Genomic DNA, 19693 nt, shown 5'->3' with positions numbered 1-19693 from the left:
GTAGTCCGTGTTACCAGTGTTACACGGTGGTCGGGCACATTACATTACATACCCGCCACCCACACCTGCAGCGGCAGGTTGTCAATAGATAGTCGGACGACCGATGCATCTGCTCCATACAGAGTAGCAGGAGTCAGATTTCACACACACGGGACGGGAGAGAGTTGAAAGACCGAGAGATGGCAGAGGAAAGCAAACACGGTTTAAATTTCAGATTTATACCCAATGCTAAGAGGAGGACGGAGCGGTCACAGCTGGTGTGCGCGGCGGAGCGGCGCCGGGTACACCCCAGCGGCTCCGCAGCAAAAGTTCTACCGGAGAGGCTAGTCACTCAGCCACCTGAAGGTAAAGATCAAAGTAAGCGGCTACACATGATGACCGTCATCTTTTCCTGTAAAATCTCTGGTGTAATCGGTAACACCCATGTTGTCACAAGAAATTTTCCTCCCCGTCACAGCCCTACTAGAGATTGACGCCACCAGCCTCTCGGTCTGATTTCTACTGCTTCAAGAGAGAGTGCAATGGGAGCCACATATGGGGACTACAGCAGCGTTAACCCTGGACGAGGTCCTTCCGTGGTCTTCAGGGATCCATCCGTGGTCCGAGAGGTCCAGTCTGTATCACATCAGACTGGATCCCTCAGGACCACAGCTCACACGAGCCAGGGGTGGTGCTTAAGAGTCTCCAGGGTGGGTCGGGCCTCTGGGCTCTTGTCCATACAGCGTGCTATAAAATCTTGGCAATCTGGACAGACCAACAGGAATCATGTTTAAATACAAATGCTGTACTCTTTGTGTGTTTATGTGTGTGCTTGTATTCTACTGCATGTCTTACTGTAGGAAAGAGTGTCACGGATGTCAGGGACTGCATTGATGATGTCACGGGGGTTATGGAAGGGGGTCACCCCATCATGCAGCATCTCAAACAGCACCGCACCGAGCTGCCACACAGTGGTAGCTTCAGGCGTGGACCACCCACGTCGGATATACTCAGGAGTAGTGTATAACAGGGTACCTACAATACATACAGCCACACAGAGACAAAGGTTAATGGATGAGGGACGGGAGTACAGGACAGAGACGGCAAAGATGCTGGGTTGTTTCAGAGAACAGGACCATAAGAACGACAGCCTACCTTCATTTTCAGTGTACCTCTCCTCTGTCAGAAATTCGCCAGAGCCAAAGTCAATGATCCAGACACGTGGGACATCAGAACCGGTTTCGATGAGAATGTTTTCCATCTTGATGTCCCTGTGGAAAACTTCTCCGGAGTGGACCTCTTGGAGACCTTCCACCAGTTGTTTTGTTATGATCTGGGGGAGAAAGAAAGAGACATGAAGACTGTGTGACACGGTTGGCGTGGACACACATACAGAAACACACATGTCATCAACTGCTTACCCGGCCCATGTCCTCCTGTATTGATGACTGTATGGACACCAAATAGTCATAGAGATCCATGCAGGGGACAGGTCTCTCTAGGACGAGAATCAGCTCATTGTCCAGATTGTACCAGTCCAGCAGGCCCACCACGGCACTGGTTCCTGCTCCTGCTGGATTGAGGTACAGCAGCAGCGCCACCTCTGTAGGGAGATCTGTAACTTCCCCATTCAAATCCTAAAGATATGGAGTGAAAGAGAAAGCAAATAATGAAACCTTAATATACACATGTATACAAAAGTTAACAGTATTTTAACTATTAGATTGTATGAGGTACAAGAGGAACATGTTCCCTTTGTACTCAGAATAAAAATAACTAAAAATAAATGTTACTCAAATGATTTAAATAATGTGTTGGTATTAGGATGAAAAACAAATCTCTTACCACTGTTGTGTAAAGAAACTCGCGGATACGCTTTATGGCCACCTACGGGACAGAAACAGACATTTGGTCAGCTTATACTACATGAGGCTGTTCTCATACGCCCTTCGTAGCTATACCTACAAAAAGTAATGCACTGTCATTCGTATATATATATCCCACAAAATCAATTTGTATGTAATCCACGTAATTGTGAACCACGAAGTATAAAGAGCGACAACTGCCGCGCAGGGAGGGAACGGGGTCTATGGGTGGGTCAAAAATTACCGGAATTTCCCCAATAGGCCGGTGTTCGTACCCCACGTGAAACCTGAAGTCAACGTTGATTTGTCATGTAACTTCGCTACTTAAGTTACGCCACTTCCGGAATTATTTTAACCCAAACCGTGTTGTCTAAACCTAACTAAGTATTTGTTTTGTCTAAACCTAACTAAGTAGTTGTGTTATCTAAACCTAACTAAGTAGTTTTGGTGCCTAAACCTAACTAAGTCGATCTTTACCTAAACATAACTAAGTAGTTTTTCTCATGTAACTTCTGTACTTAAATTAAGCCTCTCCTGGTGTTATTTTAACCCAAACAAATTCCAATACCTAACTAAAAAGTTTTGTTGCCTAAACCTACCCAAGTCGATCTTTTCCTAAATCTAACTTTTATTTTGAAAAGACTGGAGCAGAAATTGACACATGCGTCACGTGTTGCTGGACATTCGTAGGAAAGCGCAATGAAAAGTAGGAATAACTTTTTGTAAAATACAGTATCATATGAACCGTTGTATGAGGATACGTTGACTACATACAGAGCGGATACATGAATCATGGATTCTGTGTGTGTGTGTGTGTGTGTGTGTGTGTGTAACTTACAGGCAGATGGTCGTCCTTGCGGTGGCCAGCAAAGACTGCTCCGAAGCTTCCTTCACCCAGCATTCCCTCTTCCTCATATTTCGCCTCAAAGTCAGCTGCAGAAACAAAACACAAACACTTTGACCGTACTTGTTCAGAACTTTCTTTCCACTTCTAAACTAACCCCTAATACTACAGTAACAATTACTAATTTAAAATCAAATCCTATTACCAATATAAATTGAAAAGCCAAGACTAAAACTTAGAGGAACGATATGACCTTTTGAGCCAGCAGACGGTTAAGCTTAGCTTAGCATCAAGACTGTGAACAGTCTGATTCTGTCCAAAGGTAACAAGATCTGCCTATCAACATCCACTAGACATTATACAACAGTCTTCCCAGGCTAGTAGTACGCCCCATGAAGAATAAACTAAACTGAATTTACTGATCGAACTCACACTTGATCAATGTTTCACGTATTTCTATCTCTACTCACCTCTGTTGTGAAACAGAGTGGCTTCTGGGAAGGTGGTGTCAGAGTCGCTACTGGTGGCCTTAGGGGTGGTCTCAGCGGTGGCCTCAGGGATGGTCTCAGGGATGGTCTCAGGGATGGATGGAAAAAAGCGATTAAAAAGAAAATTAAATGGGTACGAGAGGTAGTGCAGGGGTGCCTGGTACCAGGGGTAGCTGGTGTCCGCACTGGGATTGAGGGACGTTCTTCTCCTCTTCCCATAGTCTCCCGTGTCCTCACACTTCCTCTTCCTGCTCTTCTTCTCCTCAGAGTCAGTGCTGGCGGGTATCCATGACACAGCATCCTCAGCGGAGTCTAAGATATCTAAACACATTATACATGTTAGAAAATAAGTGCTGAAACAGTCTTCCTAGGCTAGTAGTGTTCCTCATGAAGAGTAACTCAACTGAATTTACTGATAGAACTCACACTTCATCAACATTTCACATATTTCTATCTCTACTCACCACCGCTGTCATCTGTAAAGAAGGTGTCAGATCGGTAACTGAAGGAGGTCTCAGCGGTGGCCTCAGGGATGGCCTCAGGGGTGGTCTCAGCGGTGGCCTCAGGGATGGCCTCAGGGATGGTCTCAGGGATGGTCTCAGGGATGGATGGAAAAAAGCGATTAAAAAGAAAAGGAAATGGGTACGAGAGGTAGTGCAGGGGTGCCTGGTACCAGGGGTAGCTGGTGTCCGCACTGGGATTGAGGGACGTTCTTCTCCTCTTCCCGTAGTCTTCTGTGTCCTCAGACTTCCTCTTCCTGCTCTTCTTCTCCTCAGAGTCAGTGCTGGCGGGTATCCATGACACAGTATCCTCAGCGGAGTCAAAGATTTCTAAACACATTATACATGTTAGAAAATAAGTGCTGAAACAGTCTTCCTAGGCTAGTAGTATTCCTCACGAAGAGTAAACTCAACTGAATTTACTGATAGAACTCACACTTCATCAATGTTTCACGTATTTCTATCTCTACTCACCTCCGCTGTCTTCTGAGAAGAAGGTGTCAGATCCGTAACTGAAGGAGGTCTCAGGGATGGGCTCAAGGGTGGTTTCAGTGGTGGCCTGGTGGCTGGTGCCCTCACTCGGACGTAGGAACGTTCTTGTCCTCTCCCCGGATGCTTTTGTTTCCTCAGACTTCCTCTTCCTGCCCTTCTTCTCCTCAGATTTGGTGCTGGCGGGTGCCGATTTCCCAGCATCCCCAGTAGGGTAAAAGGTTCCTAAACACATTATACATGTTAGAAAATAAGTGCTGAAACAGTCTTCCTAGGCTAGTAGTATTCCTCACGAAGAGTAAACTCAACTGAATTTACTGATAGAACTCACACTTCATCAATGTTTCACATATTTCTATCTCTACTCACCTCTGCTGTTTTGTGTGGAGGAGGTGTCAAATTCATCACTGGAGGTGGTCTCAGGGATGGTCTCAGGGGTGGACTCAGTGGTGGTATCATTGGTGCCCTGGTAGCTGGTGTCCGTACCGGAACTGAGGGGCGTTTTTCTCCTCTTCCCGTATTCTCCTGTGTCCTCAGATTTCCTCTTCCTGCCCTTCTTCTCCTCAGAGTTGGTGCTGATGAAGGTATCAGATCCGGACCTGAAGGAGGTTTCAGGGGTGGCCTCAGGGATGGCGTCAGGGATGGTCTCAGGGATGGCCTCAGGGGTGGTCTCAGTGGTGGCCTGGTAGCTGGTGCCCTCATTGGGACTCATGAACGTTCTTTTCCTCTTCCCGTATGCTTCTGTGTCCTCGAACCTCCTCTTCCTGCCCTTCTTCTCCTCAGATTTGGAGCTAATGCTGGCGCAGGCGGGTGTCGATGTCCCAGCATCCTCAGCGGAGTTAAAGTTTCCTAAACACATGTTAGAAACTTAGTGCTGAAAACATGTGAAAAGACTGAACTATATAGTACTGAATTGTGGATTTAGACTGCTTTTCACCACTGGAGCCATCCTTAGCATAACCCTTTCCCTAACACTATATAAAAACTAGAGTGGTTCGGCCAGACTTATAACACTTAACACTCATTTTTTCATGATTTTTAAACCAAATTTTTTTATACTTGGTGATATTTTTAGGGCAGATGTTATTAGCACCCAGGTGTATATAGCATGGCAGAGACAAGCCGGACCGACCCAGTCACACTATATACTGTATGTGTATACAGTATGTACTGTTTGTATATTTTTCCTAAACCTGAGCAAGTAGTTTTGTTACCTAAACCCAACTAAGTCAATCTTTTCCTAAATCTAACCAAGTAGTTGTGTTGCTATTTTTACGTTACCCGGACTTTAAAAAAATAGCCCCTGAGGTTCTTTCTATATCATCTAACCTTGACTTGTCCTGCTAGTCTTGATGGCTCTTTCATGGCTCTCGTCAGACTTTCTCTTGGTGGCCCTCTGGTTTCCACCTGACCTGTTGTCCAGCATGTCCTGGATGGGATCTACTGTCTGACAGACTTAAGGAAGAAGCAGCGTTAGTAATCATTAGCCCAGCAGCTAAATCATATGGATATTAAAGTAAGAGAGACTGCAGTTCTCGTCAGGATTTTGGTATCACTACTTACCCAGATTTCTACTGGAGGACGGACGCTCAGGAGTCCTTACTAATCTTGTTCTTAAATTGTAAGGCATGGCTCTCAAACAGTAATGGTTCACCGTTGAAATGTCCTGGATGGGATCTACTGTCTGACAGACTTAAGGAAGAAGCAGCGTTAGTAATCATTAGCCCAGCAGCTAAATCATATGGATATTAAAGTAAGAGAGACTGCAGTTCTCGTCAGGATTTTGGTATCACTACTTACCCAGATTTCTACTGGAGGACGAACGCTCAGGAGTCCTTACTAATCTTGTTCTTAAATTGTAAGGCATGGCTCTCAAACGGTAATGGTTCACCGTTGAAATGTCCTGGATGGGATCTACTGTCTGACAGACTTAAGGAAGAAGCAGCGTTAGTAATCATTAGCCCAGCAGCTAAATCATATGGATATTAAAGTAAGAGAGACTGCAGTTCTCGTCAGGATTTTGGTATCGCTACTTACCCAGATTTCTACTGGAGGACGGACGCTCAGGAGTCCTTACTAATCTTGTTCTTAAATTGTAAGGCATGGCTCTCAAACGGTAATGGTTCACCGTTGAAATGTCCTGGATGGGATCTACTGTCTGACAGACTTAAGGAAGAAGCAGCATTAGTAATCATTAGCCCAGCAGCTAAATCATATGGATATTAAAGTAAGAGAGACTGCAGTTCTCGTCAGGATTTTGGTATCGCTACTTACCCAGATTTCTACTGGAGGACGGACGCTCAGGAGTCCTTACTAATCTTGTTCTTAACTTGTAAGGCATGGCTCTCAAACAGTAATGGTTCACCGTTGAAATGTCGAAGATTCGAAGTTCACCGTTGAAATGAGATTGATGAGAGATTCTGGTTGGTATCAAGAGTTTTCTCCGGAATGTTGGCCTCACAATTCCTTTAATACCTCACAATTCCTTTATGACATCACAACTGCTTCATGACCTCACAACTCCTTTATGACATCACAACTGCTTCATGACATCACAACTTCCTCATGACCTCACAACATTCTACTGTTGTACAGTTCTACTCTTAGAATGCATGATGTCAAGTCAAATCTAAACCAATAAATGTATTTAAAGGTCCCATATTGTAAAAAGTGAGATTTTCATGTCTTTTATATTATAAAGCAGGGTTAAGTGATAGATAAATACTGTTAAACTATCAAAACGCTCAATATAAGGAGAAATGCACACAGCCTGTATTCAGAAACTGTGCGTTTGAAACAAGCCGTTAGGATTTCTGTCCATTTGTGATGTCACAAATATACAATATTTAGACCATTACATGGTTTTAAACATAAATATTCTAAATGTGTCCCAGTTTATTTCCTGTATCAGTGGCTGTGAATAACATCAGCTGACAGGAAGTAAACATGGACCCAAACTGTTGCCTAGCAACGCAATTCCATTGCAATTCCGTTGAAATGCACAAAAACAGTGTGTTTCAGACAGAGGGTAAACACAGGTATATTCAGGCAGACAGTATGAGGAAAATATTTTTTTTTTTTTAACATTACAGCATGTAAACATGTTCTAATAGAAACACAAAACACAAGTATGAACCTGAAAATGAGCATGATATGGGACCTTTAATCAAAAACAAATACTAAAACAACAGCTTCTTGCAGATTAGGATTCTTTTTCATAGCCAAATCCCATAATATGTGTACAAACATTATAACATTGTGATAGTGATTATACACTAATGAAAACATGGTTATGAATATTATTTATTATATATCATTTCTGCAAATAGATCATTAAACATTACGTCCATTAGCTATATACTTCTGCGATGTTATACCTGGTCCTAAAAAAAGAAATAGAATAAATTTCTTACTGTTTTTCTGGCATCTTATTGTTTATATTTCTTTTTATTTGTAAATTATATTATAAATATAATATAATATATAATATTATATTATAAATGATATTATATTTTATTTGTATTATTTCTTTTTATATTTTTTCAATATTATTTTACTTTTTTTCAGACCCTTGAAGTATTTTTTTAATCGTATCTTAATTGTAATAAATATTATTTAATATCTTGACATTATTAATATTTTGGTTGCATAAGTTGTCATCATGTATGCACAAGATTTTATTTAAAACATTAATTAAAAAAAAAAAAGTGGGACTTCGGGGGCTGTGTATTTTTAAATATTTTTGAATTAATCATATTTAATTTCTTTTACTTTTCATGGACCATTGAAGTCACGAAAGATTATATGTATATTTTTTTATCTTATTATCTTAATTGTAATAAATACTAGAAAATTTCGCAAGAAAAACCATAGGAAGAGGAATAGTAAGACTTCACTAGAAAATTTCGCAAGAAATTTTGACCAGTGTGCCTGGTGCTGGGGGGGGGGGGGGTCTGAGGACCATAGTGAGGTTTTAAGAAGGTGGATGAAAGGCCCAATAAAGTCCCAAGTCTCGTGACCCGTTAAACTTTTAATGCTTTTTCTACGTTAAAGTATGGCGACTCTGTACGGCCCTAAAGAGGAGTGTTTTTGAGCTCTCTTCACATCGATTTGCCACTCATTCCTGTCGAGCAAATAAACAGGACATTTACATGTTTTCATTAAGTTCAACCTTAAAATGCTAATCGGTGAGGCTGAATTGTACAGCTAGCTAGCTAGCTAGCTAAATACACAGTTAACGTGAGACTCACCTCAAACAGAAGTCAGAGAGGCAGAAGGAGACGTGAAGACGGTATTTAAGTGAAGGTCACAAAACAAAGAGCCAATGAGAGTTCTTTAATTGGAGAGGTGTCATCAGATTCGTCAGGTTGGTTGCTGGGGACCCCCTGACCCCTAGCAACAGGTTACACATTGGTTCATGTGTAACCAATGTGGCATTAGTCTGCCCAATGAAAGTGAGTTTACATTTGAAATCAAAACAACATACATTTACATTAACACTGCTCTATGACTAAAGGAGACACCCCAAGTGGTTAGCCATCTACTGGCGGGAAACATCGTCAGGTTGGTTGCTGGGGCCCCCCTGACCCCTAGCAACAGCTGACACATTGGTTCATTCCTGCCCAATGAAAGTGAGTTTACATTTGAAAAAGGAGACACCCCACGTGATTAGCCACTTACTGGCGGGAAACATTAGTTCAAAACTCAAATTAGTCATGCTATAAAAACTATGCTAGGTGACACACAGTAACCTATTGGTGTCATTTAAACTGCGAGCAGCTTCTGTCCTCTGCGCCCTCTGTCGGGAGATTAACACACACAACAGCGCCATGCAGCGTCAGAAATGTTACTGAACTGAACAAACTGAATATCTATCTGTTGATGCTATGAATTAAGGGTTTATTTTGACCAAAACCAGATTTTGTGATTGTTGGAACAGTGGAAAGAGAGCTTCGCTCCTCCTATAACTGTAGGCCTGTACGCTACTGTAGGCCTATACACAGTTATAGGAGGAGCTTCGCTCTTCCTATAACTGTGTATATAATGTATGTATATAATGTTTAAATCTATATTATAATGTTTAAATTATAATGTTTAAATGTTATAGGAGGAGCTTCGCTCTGATTCGTCAGGCTGGTTGCTGGGGCCCCCCTGACCCTTAGCAACAGGTTACACATTGGTTCATAGTCTGCCCAATGAAAATGAGTTTACATTTGAAATCAAAACAACGTACATTTACATTAACACTGCTCTATGACTAAAGGAGACACCCCAAGTGGTTAGCCACCTACTGGCGGGAAACATCGTCAAGGTTGGTTGCTGGGGCCCCCCTGAGCCCTAGCAACAGGTTACACATTGGGTCATAGTCTGCCCAATGAAAGTGAGTTTACATTTGAAATCAAAACAACGTACATTTACATTAACACTGCTCCTTCGCTCCTCCTATAACTATAGGCCTGTACGCTACTGTAGGCCTATACACAGTTATAACTGTGTATAGGCAGCTTCTGTTCTGCAATGCCAGATTGAAATTACGCTGCAGAGCACATTGAACCAAAGAGACTAGAAATGGTTGTCTTATTAATATATTTTATGTATTTAAAATTGATAATATACTGGTATTTATGGTTTGGTATGAATATAGAAACGGTTTATTCATCTACCTGATAAAATAGACAACAGTGGTTGTTTTTGAGTGGTTAGTGATCTGAAAATGTATTTTCTTTCGTTCCTCCTATAACTGTGTATAATGCATGTATATAATGTTTAAATGTATATTATAATGTTTAAACTAGAAAATTTCGCAAGAAATTTTGACCAGTGTGCCTGGTGCTGGGGGGGGTCTGAGGACCATAGTGAGGTTATAAGAAGGGGGTTGATAGGCCCAATAAGTCCCAAGTCTCGTGACCCGTTTAAACTTTTCATAATTTTTCTACGTTAAAGTATGGCGACTCTGTATGGCCCTAAAGATGAGTGTTTTTGTGCTCTCTTCACGTCGATTTGCCACTCATTCCTATGGAGCAAAGAAATCGCGCTTTTGCGCGATTTTTTCGGAGACCGCTACGCGAATCTCTTAGAACAGTCATAGCACACCATTGTTTACATGTGAAATCAAAACAACGTACATGCACATTAACACTGCTCTGTGACTAAAGGAGACACCCCACGTGATTAGCCACCTACTGGCGGGAAACATTAGTTCAAAACTCAAGTTAGTCATGCTATAAAAACTATGCTAGGTGACACACACAGTAACCTATTGGTGTCATTTAAACTGCGCGCAGCTTCTGTCCTCTGCGCCCTCTGTCGGGAGATTAACACACGCACGAACACACACAACAGCGCCATGCAGAGTCAGAAATGTTAGGTCTGTTGACTTGTTCAGAGATCCTCTATCGATTTGTTCGAGAAGATGAGTCACTCCTCTCGAAATAAGTGAACTGAACAAAGTGAACATAGATCCTCTATCGATTTGTTTGAGAAAATGAGTCACTCTTGGGGTAAAAAACTGAAATGAACTGAACAAACTGAATATCTATCTGTTGATGCTATGAATTAATGGTTTATTTTGACCAAAACCAGAGTTTTGGTCAACTCTGGTTGACCAAAACCAGAGTTTTAACTGTTATTTAATATCTCCTCCTTTAACTGTAGGCCTGTACGCTTCTATAGGCCTATACACAGTTATAGGAGGAGCTTTGCTCCTCCTATAACTGTGTATACGACTGTGTATACAATAATATACAGTATAATGTTTAAATGTATATTATAATGTTTAAATTATAATGTTTAAATGTTATAGGAGGAGATTCGCTCCTCCTATAACTGTGGGCCTATTTGCTGATAAGAGTTACATATAAAATGTGTGTGTGTTAGTCAGGCTGCTCTGATTGGCTAATGTGATTCACCTGTCTGTCTAGCAGGAATGAAACGTTGCCATGGTGATTGGCTACTGCTTAGTACACTCAGTCAGACAACTGATAATAGGAGTTAACCAGAGACGTACATGTCATAAAAGTGCTTCTACGACAGAAACCGTGACTCCTATCGCTTAGATTGTTCATGAGACCAGTTAGGAGTCTCTGATGAACAAATGGTGTGACATTTGGGTCTGTAGTTTCAAAAATGTGACCTCGGCGGCAGTTTCGAAAAGTAGTAACTTTTTTCTCTGATCCAAAAGATTCTGTGAAATTTAATATGGGCCGCTATGGGAGCCTAGCCTGGAGTTGCTGTCACGTTCAGGCATGTCTCGCCAAACGTGTAAGTCCGACTGATTCCATAGCTACATGAATGCGACCGGCACAAAAATACCTATGTTTTGATGTATTAATTGTGTATGAAGAGTGACAATTGTGGGCTACAGAGCAATTTGTTCGGAAATTTTTTAAAAGATTTCAAAGCTTTCCCGCACTCTAGCGATGATGTCACACACTCTAGCCCTTAACGACCCACTCAATACACACCCATTATAAAATCTTAAACGGTCTGAAAATTTCACAAAACGTAAACTGCGATTTCGTGAAAACCGTGCCAGCTATCAAAAAATTTCCATTTGGCCAAATAAAGTCCCAAGTCTCGTGACCCGTTTAAACTTTTAATCACGTTTCTACATTAAAGTATGGCGACTCTGTATGGCCCCAAAGAGGAGTGTTTATGAGCACTCTTCACGTCGATTTTCAATGCATTCCAATGGAGCAAAAAAATCGCGCTTTCGCGCGATTTTCTCGGAAACCGCTGCGCGAATCTCTTAGTCAGGTCATAGCACACGATTCCCGATCATTCCGCACGTTTTGATGTACTTTTTGTACAGGTGTTGGCAACGCTGCCGGAGGAGTAGCGCGGCAAAGTTTAGGCAGAAGAAGCGGAAGAATAAGCCCATCGAATAATAGACCAGTGTGCTTTGCACAAGGCTTTGCCTTGTGCTTCTAGGTACACTGGAAATAGCAAAACTTAACGATCAGGCTCAGAAACACATTTACAAAATCATTGAGTTTGTTCTGCCTTTCCCTGGAGCTGTTATTTTCTTTCCTCTTGTTTTTCAAGTTTAAATTAATTGACATTCACAGTTTATTGTCAGCACAGTATTCATGCACTCATTATTGTTGGTTTCTGGCAATGCTAGTCATAAGTGCAATGGGGATATTGATTATATTTACTGTGCTTTATATATATATATTTTATATTAATATACTGAACTACGTGACTGACACGACACTGGCATGTAGTTATATCATTTCATGACGTGCTTTATATAATTCTCTTGTTATGACAAACGAAACCTAATGCATTTTTCATTCTGGGGGCTAAATTGTGATTCTTCTCCAAGATTAATAAACAAGTCACCCATGTTTGCAAACTGTCCCTTTTTAAAGACACTCAGAGTTGTCATCTGATTCAACATGAATCATAATGTTTGTGTTAGTGGTCTCGGTATCTGGTAACATGCTGCTCTGTTGGCTGTGAGTCAGTGTGAATGACTGAGGGTCAGATTCATGTGAGAGGACAGAGAGGGGCCGTGTGCTGCGACTCGTGTTGGACGTGATCCAGATGGGATGTTTTTCTTTTTTTTGGTACTTACCGGATGATGAATTTCCAAAAAGCAAAGACGAGAACTTCTGGGAAACAAATGAAACATCAGATTGAGACAGAGGGAGAACAGAATATGCTCTGTCTGTTCTCTCAACAACACAACACACCTCAGAGTGTAAATAATTGATGCGATGCCTCACCTTGACAGGGTCAGGAGCAGGGAAAATATTCCCCTCCAGCTCGACCTGCCGACGCATCCATCTCCTCCGCGTTAACACTGACAACTTATTTCCTTACTCAAGAGATACTTTATTCCGCTGTCTGATCTGATGGACTCCTGTTGGACCTTGTTCTCTCTGAAGAGGCGGTGCAAACACGTGGCGTATTGCATAGATATAATTAATCTCAGCAGATGGAGGGTAATAATGAGAAACAAGAGGCAATTTTCTGCTTGATCTATTTACATGCATGTTTCATGTTGTGTTGGAACAGATTTTAGCCCCAAGTCAAGAACATGCATAAGTTTGACCTTTGCTTGTCATGTTGAGCGATGCAACGGTCTCCACGCCATATAGCTACGGTGTACCTCCACCGAAGTGTTCACATACAGAAACATAAAGCACACAAGCACTAACGTATCTGTACAGAAACAAAAGTATGTACATGTACATAAAATGCATCTCTCTTGTTTTTCATGAGATTTTCTATCATGGCTGTCAGACCCCCGTGCTGTGCTGTGTACAAACTATTTGTCTTCCTAATTGAAATTTGCAACATATATGTGTATAAGGGGAGTTTCGTTTACTGTGTTCATGGTGTGAATGCATTTGAACAACCCTCTTGCGACATATTAAGTGGATTTTTTTCTGATCAAAGCTCATGACATACACTGATTTTTTTTAAAATGCAAGAGCCCATGGAAGTTTTTTTGTTGGTTTTTTGTTATTGTTGGTTACTCTCACTTTTTTACTGTACTTTATATTATAGTGTAAGAAATACTGTGCAATAGCATGATGTCCTTTCATTGTCACACTCTCAATACATTGATGTAAAACTACTTATTTTAACTTATTATCTATACAATATTTATTGCACATTTCTTCAATCGCAAGTTTCAAGTCTTCTTCAATACAGCATGAAGTTCATTTAGTAAATGATGCTCCCATTTAGAGTCAAATAAACCACAAAGCAGGGTATGTTTTAGGGCGTGGCTACCTTGTGATTGACAGGTCGCTACCACATCGTTGTCCGGTCTGGGAGTTGTCCGTGTTTTCGTCTTAGAACTTTAACCCTTCCACAGTGTGTTTTCAGTTCATGAAAGTTAATATTAACATTTTGAAAAATGTCTTATTCAACGTTTGGTTGTACGCGATAATAATGTGTTAACGCAAATTCGTTTTAACGCCACTAATTTCTTAAACGCATTAACGCAATCAAAGGAGGTTAAATAACGCTCCAAAGTTACGCAAAATTTTAGCAAGGAAAAACTGCCATGGGCATTTTCAAAGGGGTCCCTTGACCTGAAAACGGTTCTATGGGTACCCACGAGTCTCCCCTTTACAGACATATCCTCTTTATGATAATCACATGCAGTTTGGGGCAAGTCATAGTCAAGTCAGCACACTGACACCCTGACAGCTGTTGTTGCCTGTTGGGCTTGAGTTTGGCATGTTATTATTTGAGCATATTTTTTATGCTAAATGCAGTACCTGTGAGGGGTTCTGGACAATATTTGTGATTGTTTTGTGTTGTTAATTGATTTCCAAAAATAAATATATACATACTGTAAAATTTGCACAAAGCAAGCGTATTTGCCCACTCCCGTGTCGAAAAAAGTATTAAATACTTGACAAATCTCCCTTTAAGGTACATTTTGAATAGATAAAAAAAAGTATATTTTAATCGATTGATAGCCCTAATATATATACACCTACCTGTATAATAGATACATGTGTAGAGGTGCTTGTATTTGTTTAGGTTGTTACCTTCTTAGCTGTACATTTTTGTATTCCTCTGTGAATTTGTTATTTGTTATCTGGTATATGGAAAACTGGACTGGTGTCAACATACTTGGCCAATAATTTGGATTTTGATTCTGATATTTGCTACTAACCATGACTTTGAAATTTAAAAAAAAATGCCGCTGCACCATGGCTTTAAAATTCACTGAGGCAGCCCTTGCCAAAAATGTATGAACTAGGTACTCAATATGGATACAAGTGTCCACCAAATAGTGCTAACGTAAGCACAATTTCATTGTCCCTGTAGATCGATCTCCTCCCAGCAACACTCGTGACCTTTTATATTCAAAGCCACAGGGCCATGCTGCTGCCTTGATCAATACATGCTGTAACAAGGATGCAGACAATTAAAGGCTGGTTGTCATATAGGCAAAGCACACCTCTGCTAACGGTAGTATATGTTCAGAAAATCTATCAGTTTGTTCGGTGGCTATATCAGTTGAATTTTTTTCTTGAAGATGAAATGATGGTGAGGGGTAATGATGCCGTAGAGTCAGTTTGTTCTTTTAGATTTGACGTTAAAATATTTATTTCAGCCGTTTGTTGAGTACATTTGATTATACCTTCTGCCTTCCTTCTTCTTTATGGCTTTTCCCTTTCCAGTCTTAATCGCATCATCATATTTAATGGCAGCAGTGTTTCAGCAGACATCTACGGACTGTGAGTCATATTACAGAGAAACATCCAAAATCCCCCTAAATGTCTGTTTTCAGATCAATGACCTCCGTTGCAGTTCAGTTGTGGGTATAAATGGGTTAACATAACTAACCGCTTACAAGATCAACAACTGCCGCTGTTGTTTCTGGTTGTCCCAGAACATTTCCCAGAAAATTGACATAATTCAAAATCAATGCAGGACTAATTATGTTATTTCCCTTTCGAACGCAGAGTGGTTGAGAGAAGAATGGGGGACTGAAACCCTTCCGACATGTACTTATCACTTTCTGTATACCTGACACTATTGTAAGGATTTTTGTACGGTCTTTATTGACCTAAAAACAGATAACCTCTTAGTCAGCCTCTGGTCAAACCAAGAGGATAATTCTTCTTTTAACTACTGAAGAGTAATCTGTGGAAATTATGGTAGTCTCCTGTCAATTTTCACTTTCCTAAAAAACACGTCAAGTGTGAGATTACACTCTGTGTTTATAGTATCTCAGTATGAGAGCTATAGCAGGGCTGACATTCAGGGCTGCAGGACAATTTATAGCAAACAAGGCCTGGCGGACATGCTATAAAAATGAACATCAATGTGGACGTCCATTACAACCAAGCTATATAACATGACACCGTACATGAAGTGTGATACTCTGAAGGTCAGCCACACTGGAGCCATTTATTTGTATGGTTCATTTAGTTGTCATATTCAATCTACTACTAATGTATGCTTTAATTTACGGGCTAATAACGTCAATTACACTCAAATTGTAACACTGAGAACATACAGATCTGTACTGGGATTATGAGTGCTGTTATTCTTCATTGTGACTCTTTACTGGCCCATTTAATCAACAACAAAAACGGGTTTATTTAGCTTCTCATTTACCCACAGTAATTTTACATGAGCAATAAAACACAGTACACACAAACACACTGTTGCTATTTATTCTCAGGTCTCTCCTCCCTGCAAACAAACTGGTTAATGTGGGACAGAGTTTATGGGTTCAGGGATCATTCATTAGCCTCTTGTCACACACAGCCTGTTCAAGGCGGGACTGTTGCCGCTGTAATTCTGCCTCGCTGTTCTGTATAAAAGGTACGGAGGCTGAATGGGGGGATAGAGTTGTTAGGAGGGTAGTCACAGAACCGAGCTGACTTCAGTGTAAAAGGGACTGCCGACACAACAGGACAACACACACACAAACACTAAACGCCAATGCTGTTGTGTTTAACACCACGCGTCTTTTGATCCTGTGATGCTGTACAGTATTATCTATTGTATGGTTCAGTGTGAAAAAGCAAAGCCGGCATAATGGCGGATCTTCTTTGCGGTAGTATTGCGGAATCGCTGTGTGAAAGGGACTATTGTCTCATCAGACGTAATGGCCAACAAGTTTTTAAAAATGACAAACCATCACGATCCAATTCACCATTGGCCTTAGCGTGCGAATTTGTGCACAAATGAATGTTCCTGACCATTTTTACTGCCACTTCCACATCACCTTGTATTATCTTGAATAGGTAAACCAACCATTTCAAAGAGATATCACCACTTTGTTTTATGCATGTGTTATTGAAAATGTATACACATGTTAAATACTTTAGAAATGAGATCAAGTAAATGCATTTATGTGGAATTAACAGGCTCTTGTTTTTTCCTCTCATCAGTGAAACAAACAGAATGTATGCTAGCCTTTCATATTACATTCATTGTTATAAGTAGACGACAATTATCAGAGCAATATGAAGATTCAGGCTTCCTCATGTGGTTCAAAGGTGTACTGCAGATATACACGTTAAATAAAAGACTAATTTAAATCTAAAGACTAATCTAATTTTAATTAAATCTCCTGCAACCCAGTCTTTGGGAATGACTGCTCTAGAGAGACCAGGTACAAATATAAAACTATTTTTGAGAGACCAACCAACAGCAACGTTAAATACCGAATGAGCTCACCCAGTAAGCATGAATTTGGTGATTAGCAGGTCAAAAGATGTTTATAGTTTCAAAAAAACTGGAGAAAACGTGAAAAAATTTCTCCATATCCATTTAGTAGCTCTTCTGGAGATTTTGATCTTATCACATGAGTTTTCCCAGTTGTCATGGAATTGTAGCCTGGACTAAATTTGGTTGAAAAGCGAAGGCTTTTAGATACTTTGGTCGCTGCTTACTGAGTAGTGCAGCACAACTATAATCTTTTTGTTTATTTTTGGCATGTTAAAATCATGACAGGACAGATATCAAAATATGAATTTTTCATTCAAGCTCTTGCCAAACGGGTTCACACGATGCTGATTAAGCCTGTCGCTGCCAGGGAACGCTCTCTGTATTTCCCAGTATACCGAAGTTGTGGTGTCTGGTGTCTGTGGCGACTTTGTCAGGGGAGACGAAAGTTCCGCACTCCAGCTTTAAGTAATAAAACTTTGAATCAGGATACCGTATTCAGTCAAAACCAGTCACACTGCCCTCTGTTTCCATCACCTCTCTCTGTTTCCATCACAGTTAGTTTTGTAGTTTGGGGTAATTGTGAGACAAGTCTCAGTTGGTAAAGGTTTACAGCCTCCCATGCTGTTATCCTGCGTTGCTCTGTGTACAATGACAAAGCTAAAAAAAAAAGTGCGGTGATTAAATTGATAAAATACAAGTCAAATTGAGGGCTTCTCAACTGATGATTTGAATCATCGACGTTTAGACGGCAGCCCTAAGAATAATAATAGAAAATGCTCTAAAATTACAGAGTGAGGCTGTGACAGACAAAAGCAAACCATTAACATTTGTTGAGATGCTATATGTTCACATCAAAGGAATAGTTCAACATTTTGGGGACTAGGCATATTTGCTTTCTTGCCGAGAGTTATGTGAGATCGATATCACTCTAATGTCTGTACGGTAAATATTACGCTGGAGCCAACAGCCAGTTAACTTAGCTTATCTTAGCACAAAGACTGGAAACAGCTAGCCTGGCTCTGTCCACCAAAATCTGTCTACCAACACCTTTAAAGCGAACTAATTAATACGTTATACCTCCTTTTTTTAAATTCATACAGAAAATTGTAAAAACAACAAGTTGCAGTGGCAGTGACTGCTCCTGGCCAAGAAATAGTCCGGCACATAACCGCACGTGAAACCACAACTTGACATTTGTTTAATTGTCTGCATGGGGTAAATTCTGTCAGGTACAGTATAGCCGTCACTGGATTGAGGTGACAAATCAGCTTCAAAAAGGATAATGTAAATGGTCTCCTAAATAGCAGCAAGTAAATACTTCATCCAGAGAACCCTGGACTTGCCACTCTTGCATCGTTTGCCTCTCTCATCTCTTTGGTATGTTTTGGTAATATACTGTAGTTCTGCAGTTGATGTCACTTCACAAGATTTCTCGGAACCAAAGCCATTCAAGCCATTTTTGCCGTCGTAGTCACTGACACACAGGAAGTCGCCCTCGGATCTCTAAACCTCTTATCTACAGATTTGCGTACATGAATGTCATCCATGCCTTCAGATGTGATGGAGTGCAGACGGCCTCCAGTGAATGCAAGTGGGAGGTTTCTTTGAAACCCCGCATTAGGAGTCAAAACAGCCACTCTTATGTTTATATTGAAGACTTAAGCTGCACATTTTGTTGTTTAAACTGGTGATAGCACACATTATTTAGCAGTGAATAGTTATTTAACCTCTCATGCCTTCACTTGGTTGTATCATCAGAAACTTTTATCCGTGTTTGAGGCTCATCTGATGGAGACTTGTTCTCCAAAAAAAAGCTCTGGCTGCCTGGAGGGAGCTGACAAACACTGAAAACCTGCACTGAATGATGATGTTATCTAGAAAAGTCTAACCACGCACACTCACAGTGACAAGATCCCACCACATGAGTCTGGGAGAGTTGAGAGCTGAATTTTAAACACCTTAGCAGCATCTCTACTTTAAATGCAGAGCCTCCCCCAGCCCTGTTTCCATTTAGACCACCCTCCGAATCTATACTCTAACTGGATGTGCCAGGTTTCATCAAGTCTTCTGAGGCAGCATTTGTGATGGCTAAATGAACGCATCAGCCTTTGGCAGAGATTTGAGAGGTAGTTACCTAGATGACAGTCGGTACACCCCCAGCTTGGAGAAGCCACTTAAAAGAAAGGCCCAGCTAAAAAAACTTAATATCAGCTTAATTGTACTTTATAATTAGAATATTTTCCCCGCTTTACCTTGCCGTCAGAAAGCCCTTTCCGACAGGGAAGCCGTTGTATCCATGTATGCTCTCACCAAAGCCACCAGACTCCATTGAAAAAAACAATAATTTTACCTCGTAGAACAGCGGTAGAC

At 40.9% G+C, this 19693-nt stretch overlaps 1 protein-coding gene across 4 annotated transcripts; it reads right to left on the bottom strand.

The window, feature by feature from the left end:
- Nucleotides 1-343: 343 nt before the first annotated feature.
- On the bottom strand, nt 344-6596 carry LOC141767646 (uncharacterized). 4 transcript variants are annotated; one of them, XM_074635145.1, is made up of 16 exons: nt 6440-6596; nt 6203-6331; nt 5966-6094; nt 5729-5857; nt 5495-5620; nt 4535-5014; nt 4151-4390; nt 3641-4006; nt 3255-3497; nt 3159-3218; nt 2683-2777; nt 1825-1866; nt 1401-1616; nt 1135-1312; nt 835-1014; nt 344-744 (listed from the first exon to the last, which is right to left on the bottom strand). In XM_074635145.1, the coding sequence occupies exons 1-16, from the start codon at nt 6504-6506 to the stop codon at nt 653-655; spliced, it is 2772 nt and encodes a 923-aa protein (XP_074491246.1). In that variant the 5' UTR covers nt 6507-6596; the 3' UTR covers nt 344-652. The 4 variants fall into 4 exon arrangements, with proteins under 4 accessions (XP_074491246.1, XP_074491245.1, XP_074491247.1 ...); XM_074635144.1 differs by having other exon boundaries at nt 3159-3497; XM_074635146.1 differs by lacking the exon at nt 3255-3497 and having other exon boundaries at nt 3159-3252; nt 3738-4006.
- Between the last annotated feature and the right edge of the window lie 13097 nt (nt 6597-19693).

This window comes from Sebastes fasciatus, chromosome 5 (assembly GCF_043250625.1).
Source record: "Sebastes fasciatus isolate fSebFas1 chromosome 5, fSebFas1.pri, whole genome shotgun sequence".
NCBI classification, from domain to species: domain Eukaryota; kingdom Metazoa; phylum Chordata; class Actinopteri; order Perciformes; family Sebastidae; genus Sebastes; species Sebastes fasciatus.
The sequence above is the reverse complement of the archived record's forward strand: the minus strand, read 5'-3'. Positions and strand labels throughout refer to the sequence as shown.

Excerpts from the sequence above, each read along its gene's own strand:
- LOC141767646 (XM_074635144.1), bottom strand. The coding sequence starts at position 6,506 with ATGCCTTACAAGTTAAGAACAAGATTAGTAAGGACTCCTGAGCGTCCG. Across the intron at positions 5,015-5,494 it reads GACTAGCAGGACAAGTCAAG|GAAACTTTAACTCCGCTGAG; the intron begins GTTAGATGATAT and ends ACATGTGTTTAG. Across the intron at positions 4,391-4,534 it reads CTCCACACAAAACAGCAGAG|GAACCTTTTACCCTACTGGG; the intron begins GTGAGTAGAGAT and ends TAATGTGTTTAG.